This window comes from Clinocottus analis, unplaced genomic scaffold (genome assembly GCF_023055335.1).
Source record: "Clinocottus analis isolate CAN_PGR_092001 unplaced genomic scaffold, fCliAna1.0.p SCAF_9, whole genome shotgun sequence".
Taxonomy (NCBI): Eukaryota; Metazoa; Chordata; class Actinopteri; order Perciformes; family Cottidae; genus Clinocottus; species Clinocottus analis.
This window is the reverse complement of record NW_027176251.1, coordinates 11,048,706-11,064,245: the sequence shown is the minus strand read 5'-3', so window position 1 is coordinate 11,064,245 and position 15,540 is coordinate 11,048,706. Positions and strand designations below refer to the sequence as shown.

The 15,540-nt window shown below is 41.0% G+C and overlaps 1 protein-coding gene across 3 annotated transcripts; it reads right to left on the bottom strand.

Moving 5' to 3' along the window:
• Positions 1-251: 251 nt before the first annotated feature.
• On the bottom strand, positions 252-15,296 carry fli1rs (Fli-1 proto-oncogene, ETS transcription factor-related sequence). 3 transcript variants are annotated; one of them, XM_068570694.1, is made up of 10 exons: positions 15,154-15,296; positions 8,861-9,057; positions 7,713-7,879; positions 4,911-5,114; positions 3,921-3,998; positions 2,933-3,001; positions 2,709-2,771; positions 1,987-2,034; positions 1,663-1,749; positions 252-1,244 (listed from the first exon to the last, which is right to left on the bottom strand). In XM_068570694.1, the coding sequence occupies exons 1-10, from the start codon at positions 15,169-15,171 to the stop codon at positions 721-723; spliced, it is 1,455 nt and encodes a 484-aa protein (XP_068426795.1). In that variant the 5' UTR covers positions 15,172-15,296; the 3' UTR covers positions 252-720. The 3 variants fall into 3 exon arrangements, with proteins under 3 accessions (XP_068426795.1, XP_068426796.1, XP_068426797.1); XM_068570695.1 differs by lacking the exon at positions 15,154-15,296 and adding an exon at positions 14,616-15,015; XM_068570696.1 differs by lacking the exon at positions 1,663-1,749.
• Between the last annotated feature and the right edge of the window lie 244 nt (positions 15,297-15,540).

Here is a 15,540-nt window from a genome sequence, read left to right as displayed (position 1 = left end):
TTAGTGAGCTTTAGATGTTATTTTGGACAGCTGCAGTGGAATATTCAACAGATGACTATGAGGGTGGTGTTAATCTTCAAACTCCCGGCAAAGACGAAAAAGCATATTTTCCAAAATGTCTATTTTCTTCTTTGAACAAAGTGCAACTTTTTTTGTGAGTTAACAAAAAGCCAAGTGTCTATACTGAATCTCTAAATTATAAAACTGAGCCAATTTTCAGATACAAGCAGTTTATTAGCTTTACATCGTGAGTAAATGTTATATTGCTACATAACCATCATTCTATACAATTTATCTTTTACAAGTGTCAGGTCATTGAATGAGATATCTGCAGAACAGTTTCAAAACTGGTAGCTACTCGCACAATAAAGGCAATGATTTTACAACAGGTACAAATCAAACAAGGTACTTACAAAATACACTTGGTATCATAACATCTGAATAACCGTTAATCAGTATATTTATAAAAAATCTCGGGAGGCGTACAATACAAATCCCTTGCATTCCTCACAGTTAATTAACCCTTGAGTTTTATCCATTTTTAAGAATGGAAAGAGACTAAAACAAAAACGCCCTTATAAAACCAGACCCCTCGCGTCATACCTCCTTCATTTCAGACAGGGTTCAGCTCAGGTGCATCCTGAATAGAGTAAATGTGTTTTCCAGGACGTTTGGGTTCCTCTCTCGCGTTATCCCGTTCAGGTGTGACATGCATCGTCCTCAGTAGTACGAGCTCAGGTGGGAGTGGGTGCTGGGATGCCTGGTCATGGGTGACCCCGGGTAGATGGGGCTGTTGGGTGAGTTCCAGTACGTCGAGGGAGGGCTGAAGAAGTTCCCGGGGGAGACGGGCATGGGGGCAGGATGGCCCGTCATGTAGTTCATTTTGGGCTGGTGGCTGTGGTAGGGCTGGACGTAAGACATCTCAGTCTGGTACTTAACAATCCCCCCTTCTGCCGAGTGATTCTGGTGGGCCTGCGAGATGCCTTGGAAGTCAAACTTGTAGGCGTAGCGCTTCCCGTGGACCTTAGTCATGATGTTCTTGTCGTAGTAGTAGCGCAGTGCGCGGCTCAGCTTGTCGTAGTTCATGTTGGGCTTGCTCTTGCGCTCGCCCCAGCGCTTGGCCACCTCGTCCGGGTCAGTCATCTTAAACTCGCCGTTGGTGCCCTCCCAGGTGATGATGCCGGCGTTGTTGCTGTCGGACAGCAGCTCCAGCAGGAACTGCCAAAGCTGGATCTGCCCCGAACCTGTTAAGGGAAATTAAGAGTTAAGGAATCTGAGTCTGACTTCGTCAATTAGTCACTAAAAGCAAGACGGGGAATGTACGCAATTAGTCGCGTCTTATTTCTTTAAATAAATATTGGAACCCTTTGGACGATTTAGTTCTGTGTGTTGATGCCAAGCTATGAGCACCAGTCAACCTTTTAAAGTTAGCAAAAGAGTTTTGAATAAAAGAGACCCAAAAGAAAAGATTCAGTTCCACTTGATCCAGTTATTCCAGGACCTTGGACAGCGCCTTGGTTTGTATTTTCCCAAAGTTCTTAGGAGTTTTGTTGTGGACTGCTGTCTGTCCTAGTAATATAACGGCTTTTTAATATTCACACCAAATATGACCTTTTCACTGTGTGCTTGGAGGAAATGACAGACATCGGGGCAGAAACCTACCCACAGGCCTGTGAGCGCTGGGGTCAGGGAGCTTGTATGGACTTTGTTTGGCTGTTCGGTTCTTGGATGTGCTGAGGGCTTGGCCTTCTGTGAGGAAACAGCAGGGCAAACAGTCATTTTGATGAGAGGGAAGCCAGATTTTGTGATGCAATTCTGCTGACACAACAGGTGTTGCATGATGTTTATTCCATTTTGGAAATTAAGTGCATGTGTGCAAGCCCTTGCGTGTTTTTCTCTGACTCTCATGTTGCCAAAGCAGACAGTGTAAAGGCCTCATTTGTCTGTTCCTTGTTGGTTTTATCTTGTGATGCTTCAGATTCTTACCTGGATTGGAAAGTCGACTGCTTATGGGCCCTAATGTCTGATAAGGGTCTGCAAAGAAAAAAAGGCATATCATCATTTTTACACCTTTCTTACTTCTTTTACCCTTGTAAAGCCATGTCAGCTGCTCTCTGAGACTATTTAATCATATTTATTTAACTCGTACACCAAATTAAGATGCTGTAAGAAAAAAAGTAAATCACCAAAGTTGTTAAAATCCATCCTAGAAAATGTGGGAATGAAAGTTGTTGACCGACAAACTGACATTTCCATCCCTTGAGCAGGTAATTTCATCTTTTTTCATGACAAATACATTTTAGAGGGTCAGAGTTGATATTCATGAGCACAACCACAGACCTGTCTGAATCGCGGCAAAAAAAAAATCGGGGCTGTGATTTGAATATTTTGCTCGTTTAAAAAGAGCTTATTTTACGTACAAGCACAATAGGATCAGAGGTTGGATGCATGAGATGTCAAGCAACATGGAAAGATGTTGCATCTAATCTAGAAGGAACTTGATATGAAGTGTAGTTGGGGGATTTGCGAACATTAAAAGGTTACCCTCTTAAGTCTTGTCTACACCCCCCCATGAATCTCCATAATCATATCATTGGGATCATTTCTTAGAAAGGTTTGAGCAATCCCTTCCAGCACTGAGTTTTCAGGAATTGTTTTGCTGTGAAGGTCCATGTGTGCTGAAAATATTTGGGACAAGGCCTTTATACCTTGGGCAATTCTTGCAGCAGGTTCTGTAACTCTTGAGCTGTGTTGGTGCTCCATGGAGGGACCTACAAATCAAAAACAAAATTACTTCTGTGAAATAGTTTGGTCCTTAGCTGTGGCCCTGTTTATATTTTACAATTACAATGTAAAACCATTTTGTTGTTCGTGCAAGAAAAGTTGACCCAGATCATTAATTTCATATCATGCTTGTTTTTTGTTGTCATACCTTTTGGCACTGCAGTCATAGAGTTTGCCGTCCAGCTGTTCCTGCAGCTGATCTCCTCAAAACCGCTCTCTGCACACACAAAAAAACAACAAGGATGAGACTAGACTATGCCCTGCACGTGGTATGAAAAGGCTTTGAAGTGGACAGAAGGATGGTCCGGCTATAGTAGGAAGGAAGTCAGTAAATGGAGACCTAGAAGCTAAGAGTTTGGAGGTCTGAATGAATTTGATGACCCAAAAAAGTTTCTTTTGTCCGGAGCCACCCCTGTTGCCACAAGATTGTGAATTGTGTCCTAGGAGCAGGACTCAAACCCCCCATTTCCTGTGCCGGTGCAGCTGTTTCCTGTCTGAAACTGCCTGTTGAGTTTTGAACTCATCAGTGTTTTGTCAACTGAGGCCAGTGTTGGGCCAAAGAGCCTTTTTGACTCTTGAAACTATGTACCACGATTCTGAAACTCAAAACGTTATTTTTATATCCCTAAATCATTCAATTAGTTTGCTCTTATTTTGTGTTTGGCTTGAAAATATGACCCTAAATTCTGAGCTTTGACTCACACCCAGAAACACTCAGACAGATATTGATTGTTTCTACTGAAGGCAATGTAAAAATACTCATCACAAGTAAAAGTCCTTCATTTAAGCTTCATGCTTAAAGGTACAGAAGTATCGTCAGCAAAATGACTTGTACACTTGATGCAGGCAAATGACCCTGTGACTGATATGTTATAGTATTGGATTTACATCTATTCACAGGGTGTAGTCCAGTGGCTACAATGTAATTGATGTTTAACTGCTTGTGTCATGTACTATGAAGAAACTTATCAAAATAAACTTTAAAAAAATATTCACATTGAAATGTAAATCTCATTCCAACCACAAATTCAAGCAGCCATAACTAATTCACAACTCCACTATATTACTAATCTCAAATTTCGAAGCGGCAATAATCAATTTTTCTGGAATTCAAAATGGAGAATCGACAATCTTACCTGCTTTCACCTGTAGTCTGGGCTGTGGTGGTGGTGTGGTGTTGGTAGGAGTTGTGGAGTATGAGAACGTAGGGCTACCTGAAGCGCACAAAAAAGTAAAGATTACATTTTTATACAAGAGACAACAATCATACCAGACTATAATGCCATCAATGGTATTTTGTACTAAAGAATAGATGGAAAGACTCGAGAGGTGTTGAATTGACTCAGTTGAGTTTTTGCTGTCGTACCGGTTTATACTGTTAGATGTTGCTGCCATTTTGTCCACCACAGTGTGTCGTGATGTTACCTTGTAAAGCCGACTAGAACAGGGTGGCTGTCTTTTTCAGCTGCATTTGTAAAACTGATTTGCAGAAGCGTTAACACTGCAAAATTATGTAATGCGGCAAGTATCAGAAATAATGACGACACATTTGTATACGGCCTACAGGAAACCTGCATTAGCAAAAGAGGAACCGTGGTCACAACACTCAAAGAGAACGGCAGCAACATGACAAACGTCGGCCTCCAAAGAGGGTTCCTGTACTGTCACGCAAGCTGCCATTATTCTGTCCACGTCCTCTGTTGACCACGGTACCGCAGATTTTCATGAATCATATATTCAAATAAAAGATAAAAGTAGGTGCAGAATTATTTTTAAGGCAATTATTTTATTATCCTAAGTTCTCGATTGTTCGTCAAGTGTCTATCATTTCAGAGACCAAAGCAACATAGAAAAAAGTATTTTTGTATTGTCCAATAAACAGTCAAAACAACAATAAAAATCTTCAAGTTTGTAAGCTGGAATGAGCAAATGTTTTTTTTTTTTGATTAATCAGTGTATTGTTTGTCATTTAACATCAATCAATGTTACGAGTCTTGTTATTGTCGAATCATTTCAGCACTACACATGAGTCATATTTATGGTCACGATGTGCAGGTAGATAGATTCAGATCAGTTGGGCGAGGAGAACCGAACAACGCAGGTGAAGAGGGATATCTCAGTCTTACTCTGTCGGAGGTAACTGAGGTGCGAGAGCAGGATGTCTGCGTTGTAGGCCGACGTGAGACGCATCATGTCGTCCTTGGTCATCTTGCAGAGGGCCTTGCCGTCCAGTGCTTGGAAGAGCATGACGTCCACTTCCTCCAGGACGTATTCCTTGATGGCCCAGTCCAGCCACTGCCGCACGTGGTCCTGTGTCCAAACCTCTGGATCTGGCGTCAGAGACACAGAAAAAAGACTCTGGATACTCTGATATATTTATAACACAGTGTCTCACTTTGTTGGGAGCATTATTGGGCCTTAAAATGTATTTTTTTGGTTGTTCTGCCTCTTAAAAAGGGACATGAATAGGATGTTGAAGAGTCATACAGAAATGACTTTCGTCAAACTTGTATCATTCACATAATGAATTTTCAGTGCAAATAGCATGAACGCAAAATGTTTTTTAAATATTTTTTAAATATTTTTTACTATCACTGTGTAGAGTTTGACTCCATATCTAAAATAGTTGTAATTTAAAGATTTAACTTTATGTTAAAACGTTTTACATTATTTATTAATGGCTTATTAATGACTTAAGTTATTATTCAAAGCAGATCATGTTTGATAACTTAAGTGTCTATGTCTTTATAAGCAGTTGTGGCTGTAATACTTAATACCAAATCTGAGACCTGAGCTTCCATGATGCTTTTTTTTAGATGAAAGCTAGCTAGTGTACATTATCTAAACTTTTACATAGTGAGAAATGCTGCTCTGTTGCTTTTATTTAAAAAAAGAAAAATGTCTCGAGGATGAAGAAAAGAGCGTCACACAGAAATAATTTTCAGAGCCCTTGGGCAAACGCAATTTGTTTACACCGGAGACAACCAACATCTGAGAACCAGTTGTGATGCTTGGGTGGGTATATACTCATTGTGAAAACCAAGCCTGGTTTAGTCAAACTTCTTGCCAATAGTATTGTATTCCATTTTACATTTATTGTTTTACATGTTTCTATTGTCAAAATTGAGAATTTCAAGTAAACTGCAATTAAAAGCTAAAAAAGAGGTTATCTTTTTGGTTTTGGTTGAAGCCCTTGTTGAAATAAATGTCAATGTCTTGTTATAGTGCGAGTCTGATTCAGGAAGGTAAGCTCATTTCCACTAGCAAACAATGACTGTAAATTGCTCGTAATATTAGGCAGGAGCTGCGGAGGCCACCGCACCCTCATGTCCTGATTGTCCTTGCGTAACACATGCCACTGTGACGCAACATCCGGGTATTATGAAGCAGAATAACTCTGGCTGGTGACTCCTCGACGGATCTCGTTGGAGTCCACGAAGCTGAGATTCACATCGTCTTGAGATGGGTTCCCTTCACAGAGAGAGACTGACTCACTGAAACGTGCTGCTTTTAACTGAGTAATGAGGCTCAAAGGAGGATAACCATATGGGAATGTTGCCAGAAAGGGACTGTAACGTATGTGGTCAGGTTGGTTCTCAGATGGTTGGACCAGTGATTCATAGTGAGGACGAACTGCATCACGTGAAATACCTTGACTATGACTACTCTGATAGTAGTGACACATCACTGTCTTTACTTTACTCCAAGTTGTATTTCAGTGATTGTCCTCGGCTAAGAAAAAGGGAACTTCCCACCTGTAGCAAAGGTTGATAGAATAATCCCACTGAAGTCAAAGCCTTATTTATGAGTGTGTTTTGGCCGATGAAAAGGCAGATGTTATTCTATAATTTTAATAAAGTCATCAAACCTTTGTGAAAATTTAATTTCCTATTGCACTTCTCTTGGACCCTGAATCTTTAAAAATAGGACACAAATAGTTTATAAGCTCCCTTTAAATCTTGAAACCTTCATCTGACTTGTTATTTGAGGAACGTTCCAAGTAAGTATGTATTGCTATGTTTTGTGAGTTATTTGCGGACACTGAAGCATTTTATACCTTTTTTTAAAAAAAAAAAGCCTTTTCGATAGTTATTTTTATTCAAGCTGCCCCCTCTGAATCAATTTGTCAACTTACCAGCTGTTTTGATCACAACTCAAATTTTTTAATTTCCAACGTCCATTTTTTTCTACTTTTCTCCGGCTGAGAACACTTTAATTCTACAGATTAGTCAATTAAATCAACTAATCTATAAATTGACAAAGTCATAGGTGTTTGTCCACTAAGAATTTGTAATTATTCTTGTATACAGTTTCATGTTTTTAAAAGGTTTGATAACTTTCTAAAACAGCTCAGCACTGTAGTTTTTACAGCAGTAGTATTGATAGTATCGATGTGTTTTGGACAGGCCTCTGGCACAGAGGAATATGGTCAGATTTTGGATCTTAAAAAACAATACTTGTGCTTAGAATTTATGTTTTGGTAAGATACAAGCAATTGAGTTTCACCGGTTTGATCCTTTCACACAATGAATAGCTTAAATAGAATAATGTTCAATGCCTGAGACAAATTATTGATGTGATTTCAGATGTAGCTACAAGAACCAGGAGGATTTAAAAAAAAATGTCCCAACCTGCTCATCACACATCTATTTTTGCTTGTCTCGCTCTCTTCACACTTTTTAAATAGCTTTCATTATAAACCTGCACAAACAGACAAACGGAAACCTGCTATTGTTTATTTGTGGCGCCGGAGGGTAATGATGGTAGTATGTGGAAAAACCCCACACTGTGCTTGTCTCTTATTCAGCTATTGATATTGCACAAGCCGAGTGTGTGCCAGCTCTCAGGAAACTGTCCTGTGATGGCGTCGGCCTTGTGGAGGGAGTGATGGGGGGGGGGGCTGATAAAGGTTAAGTGACGCATCTCACCTGCCGGCACGATGACCCTCTTCTCCTCTGTAATGCTGGTGGGTGGGGCGGCCGTCTGGGGGCTGATGCGAGGCTCCGGGTACGAGGACTGGTACGGCATCGGGGCCCCGTCGTTGCTCATGTGTCTGGAGCGCTTGGTGGCACTGCAGTCCACGGGTGATTCACGGCTAGAGAAGGACGTAATTCGATCATTAGTGTTGGTCCAAACCAACTCTCTAAGGCCTGCTATCATTTCAAATAGTTTAATGTGGCTGCTAATCTGGCAATAGATTAATAGATCAAATGTATTTCTTCTTCCACAGCTTGCAAGAGCTGACAGGAGATGCATTTACCCCCATATTGTTTCACACCAACAGGATTTCAGTGAAGAGGCCTAAAGAGAGCAGGCGGCCTGGAGCTGTACAGCTGAATGTTAGTTTAGTTTAAAATGTTTGTGTGTACTGGAGGTTTAACTTTCATTACAGTTCAATGATTTGCACCACAACTGTTAGTTTTTATGTACAGATTAGTTGGAAAAAAAATGTGCAGCGCAAAATCTAAATTTTGCCTCAGAGGTCTTTACAATCTGTATACATACAACATCCGTATTGGTCTTATCTAGTTTATTACACCTGAGGGATCACTGGGAGTTGAATTTGTATATCTCAGAAACTCAAATCCTTATGTAAAAGTACAAAAATAAAATGTAGCATTTTAAGTGGTGGAGCTAGTTTTATCTACTTTGTATACAGTTTGGTAGGTAGGTGCAGCGTTCCCCTCCTAAGGCTCAGATCTGAGGGCTCGTAACATGATTAAGAAGAGAGAGAAGACAAAACTAAGTTTAAACACGCCCGTTTTACTAATTCTTTTGACTTTTGTGTCATCTTTTTTTTTTTCAAACAATTCATAAACAACATAAAAAGGGCCCCAAGTAGACCCTGATTTATTGTGAGGGGTCATAAGTCAAACCAGTTGGGAACCTCCGGTTTAATCTTAAACAATCTTTAGGTATTTTATAAGCTTGTATGTTTTATGTGAAAACTGTAGAAATGTAGAACATTTTTAGGGTCTGGAAAACACCAAAATTGTTGACATGGGCCGTGATAAATCTACAGTCAGTCAATCCGGGAACCGGTGCTCCCCTGTGGCCTCGGCCGGTCCTGACTCACCTGGTTCCATTGACGTGCTCGCCTCTCTTCCCAGGGTTTTGTGTCGCTGACCCCACCCACTCCGGCTCGGCGGGCTCGGGACTGTGCTTCGAGGCGTGGCTGAACCCGCCGGGCGACGTCATCTCGGCCTTCATGTGCGCTGCGGTGTAGGGCGGCTCGAAAATGGGCTGGTCCTCGCTCACCACGGTCAGCGCTTCCTGTTCAACAGAGCCACAGCGGTCAGTGTCTGCCATTAAATGTGCCGGGTCACAACCTGTGGAAACTGTCTTTTTCCATATAGGAACTCTGTTTCTTTGACGCTTCAGTGAACAGAAGTACGAGATCGTTAGCTGCAAGTGCTGTAGGAGTAATAATAACGGCACAATAGACTTGTATCTAAAGTTTTAGATTAGAAACTTGTTTCGCAAAGTGCAACCAGATTTCCACAGGAAAACATCCTCAGAATTTCTTTGTACATTTTGTCCCATTTTTCTTTGTTTGGAATTTCTTTCAGAGTCAACTAAATCAGAAACCACAGTTTGTAGAGAATTATAGCAACATAAATTACAGGAAATCATAATAATATAAAATATAAATATAATATATAAAATATTCACCAAAACAGTAAAAATAGAAATTACAGAATGATTATTATTATTATTATTTTAAACGCCTTGTTGACTGCCTTTAATACTTTAAGTGGGGAAATCAGCAATGCATTAAACAAATTGACAAGTTTTATATCATATATGCATTTGTTGAGTAAATTACATCCTCCTGATACTTTCCCATTCATGGAGTGTTATACATGTTTAGCTGCTTTAAGATTTGCTGTCAGCAGTGCTCTGGAATTGAACCCATGACTCTTATTGAACAGTAGACTGAGAGTTGAAACCATTTCGCGTTCATTTTTCTTCACTCTAAATCGTTTTTGTCTGTGTAAAGGTTTAAACTGGCAATCTTCTGAAGACATGCTTTCTTTTCAAACCTTAAAAAAGCGTTGCTTAAAATTCAGTGGAAATTGCCATGTGATTTGATTAAAACGTTAAAGTGGTTTTCAAACCACTCAGAAAAATACTCATGAGTGAAATCACCAGTAAACTCAGACAGTGAGGAGGCTGTCTAATCTCAAAGAACATCAGTCACCTCAACCACAGTTTTATTTTGTCGTTAGGATTGGGGTTGGGGTGGTGGTGTTAGCTAAAGGTGGAGTCTTATTGAGATTTAAGTCTGTCTTCCTGTGTTCAGCACCTATGGCGAAGCTTCAAAACCACTCCAAGATGGCACTTTCATCCCATGCGCTTGTGAGGGCAAACACCGGACCTGTTGTTCCGTCTGCTTCTCACGTTAAGATGAGTGCATGTGTGATGCGAAAACGGCAGTCTAAGTGGGTGCAAGTGCGTGTTTGTTTAGAGGAGTTAAGCATTGTCTTTGGGCCTTGTACGTCAGTGCCGTGCTTTGTCAGTGGCCTACAGGAAACCTGGCCGCCATGTGCAGAGGAACCTTTTGGCACAGGCCAAGGGAGAGGAAGTGGAGGAGGAGGTGGGGGGGGACACAATGTAAAAAATGTGGGTCATTTTAAAGCTGGAAAACAACCCTAAAGGCTGGTGGTCAGGGGAGACAAGGGGCTCGGGTTCATTGGACAGCAAGAAGACTACAGCCTTGATTGAAGTGCCGCCTTCGCATTGTGTCTTTCTTTTTGTTTGTTTTTTGCCTGTGTTTTTTTTTAGCTCAATTGTTGCCCGAGTATTGTAAACCACATCTTAATGTGCGGCACGCAGTTTGGCATTTCCTCGAAGCTGTAGACAAACTGATAGAGAAGTCAGCAGTGTGTAGGATTTCAGCAACCTGCTGATGTTGCTTCATGGAACATTCGCTGATGTGTAATGATACGCCCTTTTTTTCTCTTTTTATTTTTTAAACAAGAGGTTTAAGTTAAAAACAAAAAAACATTGAATTCAACATTGAACAAGTTATGTCGTAAATCAAAAGATGTACCATTGTACTTGTTTTACTCACGATGGGCCGTTAAGAAAATAAACAGTTTTTTAATATTCTATAATTTATTTTTTCCTTCCTTGGCACCTACATTACCCAGAATGCAACTTGAACACAAACGGTTCAGTCCCTATGATTTGGTCAGATTTGGCTGCGTTAGGAGCAGTTAATGCAGCGATGAAAGGCCACAGAGGTCTGGTAAACTCACTCGTGTCTAATCCCAAACCTCCAGATTTATTTTGTATTCAAATCTGTAGTCTTTTGCCCAACTCAACCCTGACTTAAGTAACTTCACTTAAGGCATCTTCTTTTTTATCATATTATACCATCACACTATCGCGTGCAGCTTTCATGGGCAGTATACTCTCCTGTAAACAGCCTTTGATGTGTACATTTAAAATGTTGAATTCTGTTTTTTCTACCATTCTGTTCAATTTTATAACTTTTCCATGCTGAAAGACCGATGCATTTTCTAATGACTGAAATGTTTCACAGGACTTCATATTGTCCTGCTCAGCTTTCTTTCCCCGCACTCCCTGTTTCCTTGTTCCTCAGCTTTGTTTTACTTCTGTCATGTCGCCCCCCCCCCCCCCCCCACACACACACACACACCTCCCTCCTCCTCTCACTCCCCGGCTGCCTTCACAGGCCCTGTTCTCCGTGCAGAAGTGAAACAGGCGGCTGATAAAACACTCTCATGAGAAGACAGCACAGTTAATACATGTATGTCGTGCTCAAAGATTAGTTTTTTTGGTGCTCAGCACTCAACCTGTTGATATTATCGTGACTCGCAGACGCTCATCACATTCAGTTTTGCACATTCAGTGACAAGCTCATGCTTTCAAAACCGCAAACACACACTCCCGCTCTTTCTTTATCTTCCCCTTGCGCTCTCTCTCTCTCTCTCTCTCTCTCTCTCTCTCTCTCTCTCTCTCTTTCTCTTTCTCTGTCTCGTTCTCTCTCCTCTGCACACTGATACAAATTTACCAAAATGTGGCCTGACCGCTAATGCCACAACTGACTTCCTGTTCAATGTGTTGCTCAGTGACACAAAACAAGTTTTTAAGAAAAACATGACCTTCTTCAGGCTGACACTGCGCTTGTGCCTCAATGTCCCAAAGTGTACGGTGGTTTTGTTCAGTGTGATAGTAAACACCCTTGCTGCAAGCTTGAAGCCCTGCACAGAGACTTTTGACGCGGCTTTAAGTCTCTTTAAGTTGCATCGTGCAGTCTGGCTCAAGCCACGAGCTGAGAGTGATGTTTAGGATATGGACGTTCATATCCTCAGAAATACATTTTTAGATTAGACACATCACAGCTATGTTCTTGGCTTTGGTTTTGTTTTGTTAAAATATCAAAACAGATTGAATAATACATGGTTGGCATTGTTTTAAAGCTTGAAGCCTCTTCATTTTTGACTGCCAGTTGCTTCACACCAAATTGGATCATTTAACATGTAGCAGTGGTAGAGTGACCTATTTTCTGTCCTAATTTGAGAACCACATCTATTGGGCTGCAACTGATTATGTTCAGTGTGGATGAAGCTGCTGGTTCTCTTCTTGATTAAATCATGTAGAACATAAAAATACTGTGAAAAATCTTCTAAAACCTAAGGCTGACATCCAAAAGTAAAAAAAGAAAAACAGCAAACAACATATTGTTCTGACACATAAGAGCAAGCGTTTGCTTTCAGAAGCTGGGACTATATCATTTTTATTTGTTTGTTCACAAACAACTAATAGATTATCAATATAGTTTCATATTTAATGTTCTGTCAATCAACGGAGGAATCAACTAATCCTTTAAGCTCTATCACCTAAAACTAGCTGGCATGCAGGATCAATGTGAGGGACTGCAAAATGTTAGCAACATACAAAAGCAGAAAACTACTTACTTTTATTGTATTTCTAATCTTTACTAATCGGGCACTTTACACCTCTGGTGCTGTAAAATGTATTAAAATAAAACAGACAGGCAGACATAGCTTTGATTTAAGTGGCTACAAGCCAAAGGGGTTGGGAACTGCTGCCCATCTGCAACCAAGGATGTAGCTAACGTCAACTTTGTTGCATCATGTGATTATGTTCATAAAATTATGTAAAGTCTGCCTTGGAAACACACATTACTTTATGTGTTATGTGTTAAAGAAGCTGGTTTAACGTTATCATCCCTTCTGAAGTGCGCAGCAGCATTATGAGTAACCCTCACTTCATTCAAGCTCTTTTGTTCATCATCAAAGTTGCGACTGATGTGTGAGTCTTACTCTTCTTCACTTTATTTCACTGATATTTGGATCCACCATGGCTTCCAGATAGATAGGTGACGGATGTTTTAATAAATAAGTCAATGGGGGTGGGGGGGGGGGGCATTAAAATCGGCTGAAACCTGTGAACACTCTCTCTCTCTCTCTCTCTCTCTCTCTCTCTCTCTCTCTCTCTCTCTCTCTCTCTCTCTCTCTCTCTCTCTCTCTCTCCCCCTCTCCCTCTCTCTATCGACAACGTGCAGCTACACAATAACGGGCCAGAGAGCATGTTGTGCAAAAGGCACAGCCCTCTGCTCGCCATGTCTGAGGCCAGAGACAGAAAGCAGAAGTAAAAGTTAAGGCAGCTGCGCTTTCTGCTTCACAAACATCGGTGCGGTTTCCACAGCTCGGGGCCTGGCGGCACGCGGGCCTCCGCAGGGCCGCAGACACGTCCCCTCCCGGTCGGTTGTGAGCGGACAATGTAGAGTTACACAAACACAAAGCAACGCCTCAGTTTGTCCACTGCGTTTCTGGCTGGAGAGGCTTTGTTGCCCTTTCGACATTTTCTTTTTTTCTTTCTTTCTAGTCCATGAGCGGAAATGAGTGCGGAAAGTCTGAGGTTTGAGACAGGAAGCCTGCTGAGTTCAGATAACGACACCTGACAAGTGCTCCCGTTTGCAGCTATAAATTAGACTTAAAATAACCTCAAACGCACAAACTGCTGCGACACAGTATCTGAAGAAATACGTTTTTTTTTTATTTATTTTTTTTGGAATAATCCAGGTACGTGTGCCAGGATGTAAACACAAAATATAAAATACAACACACTTTTTAACAGGCTGAATGATATATTTAGGTTTGCGTTTCAGGGTTTACTAATTTTCCTGCACTGGCCCTTTAATGCCATAACTTCATGTTCTTTTTCACAACGAATGATTAATGTATACTCGACCTTTAATTACTGAACAGTCCAAAATGCACCAATAAAGCCTGTAACCTGTCACCCAAATATCTTTTTTAGAAATTAAACAAGACAGACACGACTGGAATTATTAGTTCCTCAATCCACACAGGCCCCGTTTTATTCTAATACATGCTATTAGTTTTGGTTGAAATATCGCAGCATTCGTTATATTACATCGTTCATAACACATTCATTATCAAATTAATGACGGTATTAATATTGCGCCGAAGTTAGAGAAGCTTATTCAGAGTCTGGCAATAATATGTTAATGCATAAATAGAAATAAAAGACTACAGGCCTATGCTGTAAAGACCCACATTCATTAAAACAAAACATGAATTTGTATATTTGTGATCTACATCATCAAATACAAACGTGTGTCTCTTTCTCTCGTTGCGCAATAATCAATGTCTATTGCTAACTTTATTTAAATGTTGTTTTTATTATTATTTGACGTCCCGACCTGAAGGCCTTTATTTCTGCATTTTTCTTCTTCTTCTTTTTTTAAATGAGGCGATGTGGTCGTCTGGAAAACATGAACAGTTGCTGTAATAGTGTGAAATGTGAAATACCAGTCATCTGATGGAAATGTTAAGCTCCTTTCGAAAAGAGGCTCTCGGTGTATCCAAGTTCATCCATGGCGCCTTCAGGGACACCTGCCTTGTGCGCACCAATACAATCCAGCATCCCCGCATTCCCTTGGTCAAAAGCCCGCTAAAAGTTCAATAATCCCCCTCTGCGTGCGTTATTGTCTCTGTTGCGCTGCAGTGCCGTGGACAGTGCGCGGTGCAGCTCCCATTAAACACGGCAATTACAAGAAGAAGGGGAAGAGAGAAAAAAAAGTCGAAACGCGTTTGGAAATCCTCTTTTAACGCGCGTAACCGGCCACCAATTAGTGTTTATATCTGAGTGTAACGATGTAGTGGTTAGTTGTGTTATTATAGAGCCGACATACAACCACGAACGGGAAGGAAGAGGAAATTTTGTACCAGAAGGAAAGAGTGGGGAACTCGCATCACCGCCTCGACTCTCACTCACAGGCTCCGGTGTGGGTGGCCGCCTGTCAGTCTACCCGGCGGCAGCGTCGTTAAAACATAATAAAGCTCTTACCTTTATCGTACAGTCCATTGCAGCAGCCTCGCAGTCTTGTTCATTTAGTCGTTTTTGTAAATGTTGCAGCTAATTTTGTCTTCTAACCGCACTTCAATGCATGCAGGGGTGCATTTGCTCTATGGCGCAAACCATTGCAGTTGCAATTTTTTTTGCTCACAGACCATAACCGGATGACACGTTTTTTCTCTCTCTCTCTCTCTCTCTCTCTCTCTCTCTCTCTCTCTCTCTCTCTCTCTCTCTCTCTCTCTCTCTCTCTCTCTCTAAATTGGGAAGTGAAGTCACTCTTAGAACACTAAAAGCACTGAAGCTGCTTCTCATGAAACCGACACTTTACTGCTTGTGTGTTTGTTTGTTTGTTTGTTTGTTTGTATGTAGAATCATATT

Bases quoted from the DNA above. Each gene is read 5' to 3' on its own strand.
- fli1rs (XM_068570694.1), bottom strand. The intron at 7,880-8,860 runs GTGAGTCAGGAC...GTCCTTCTCTAG, and splicing joins GAGCACGTCAATGGAACCAG to CCGTGAATCACCCGTGGACT. The intron at 2,035-2,708 runs GTATAAAGGCCT...TTTTCTTTGCAG, and splicing joins TGCTGCAAGAATTGCCCAAG to ACCCTTATCAGACATTAGGG.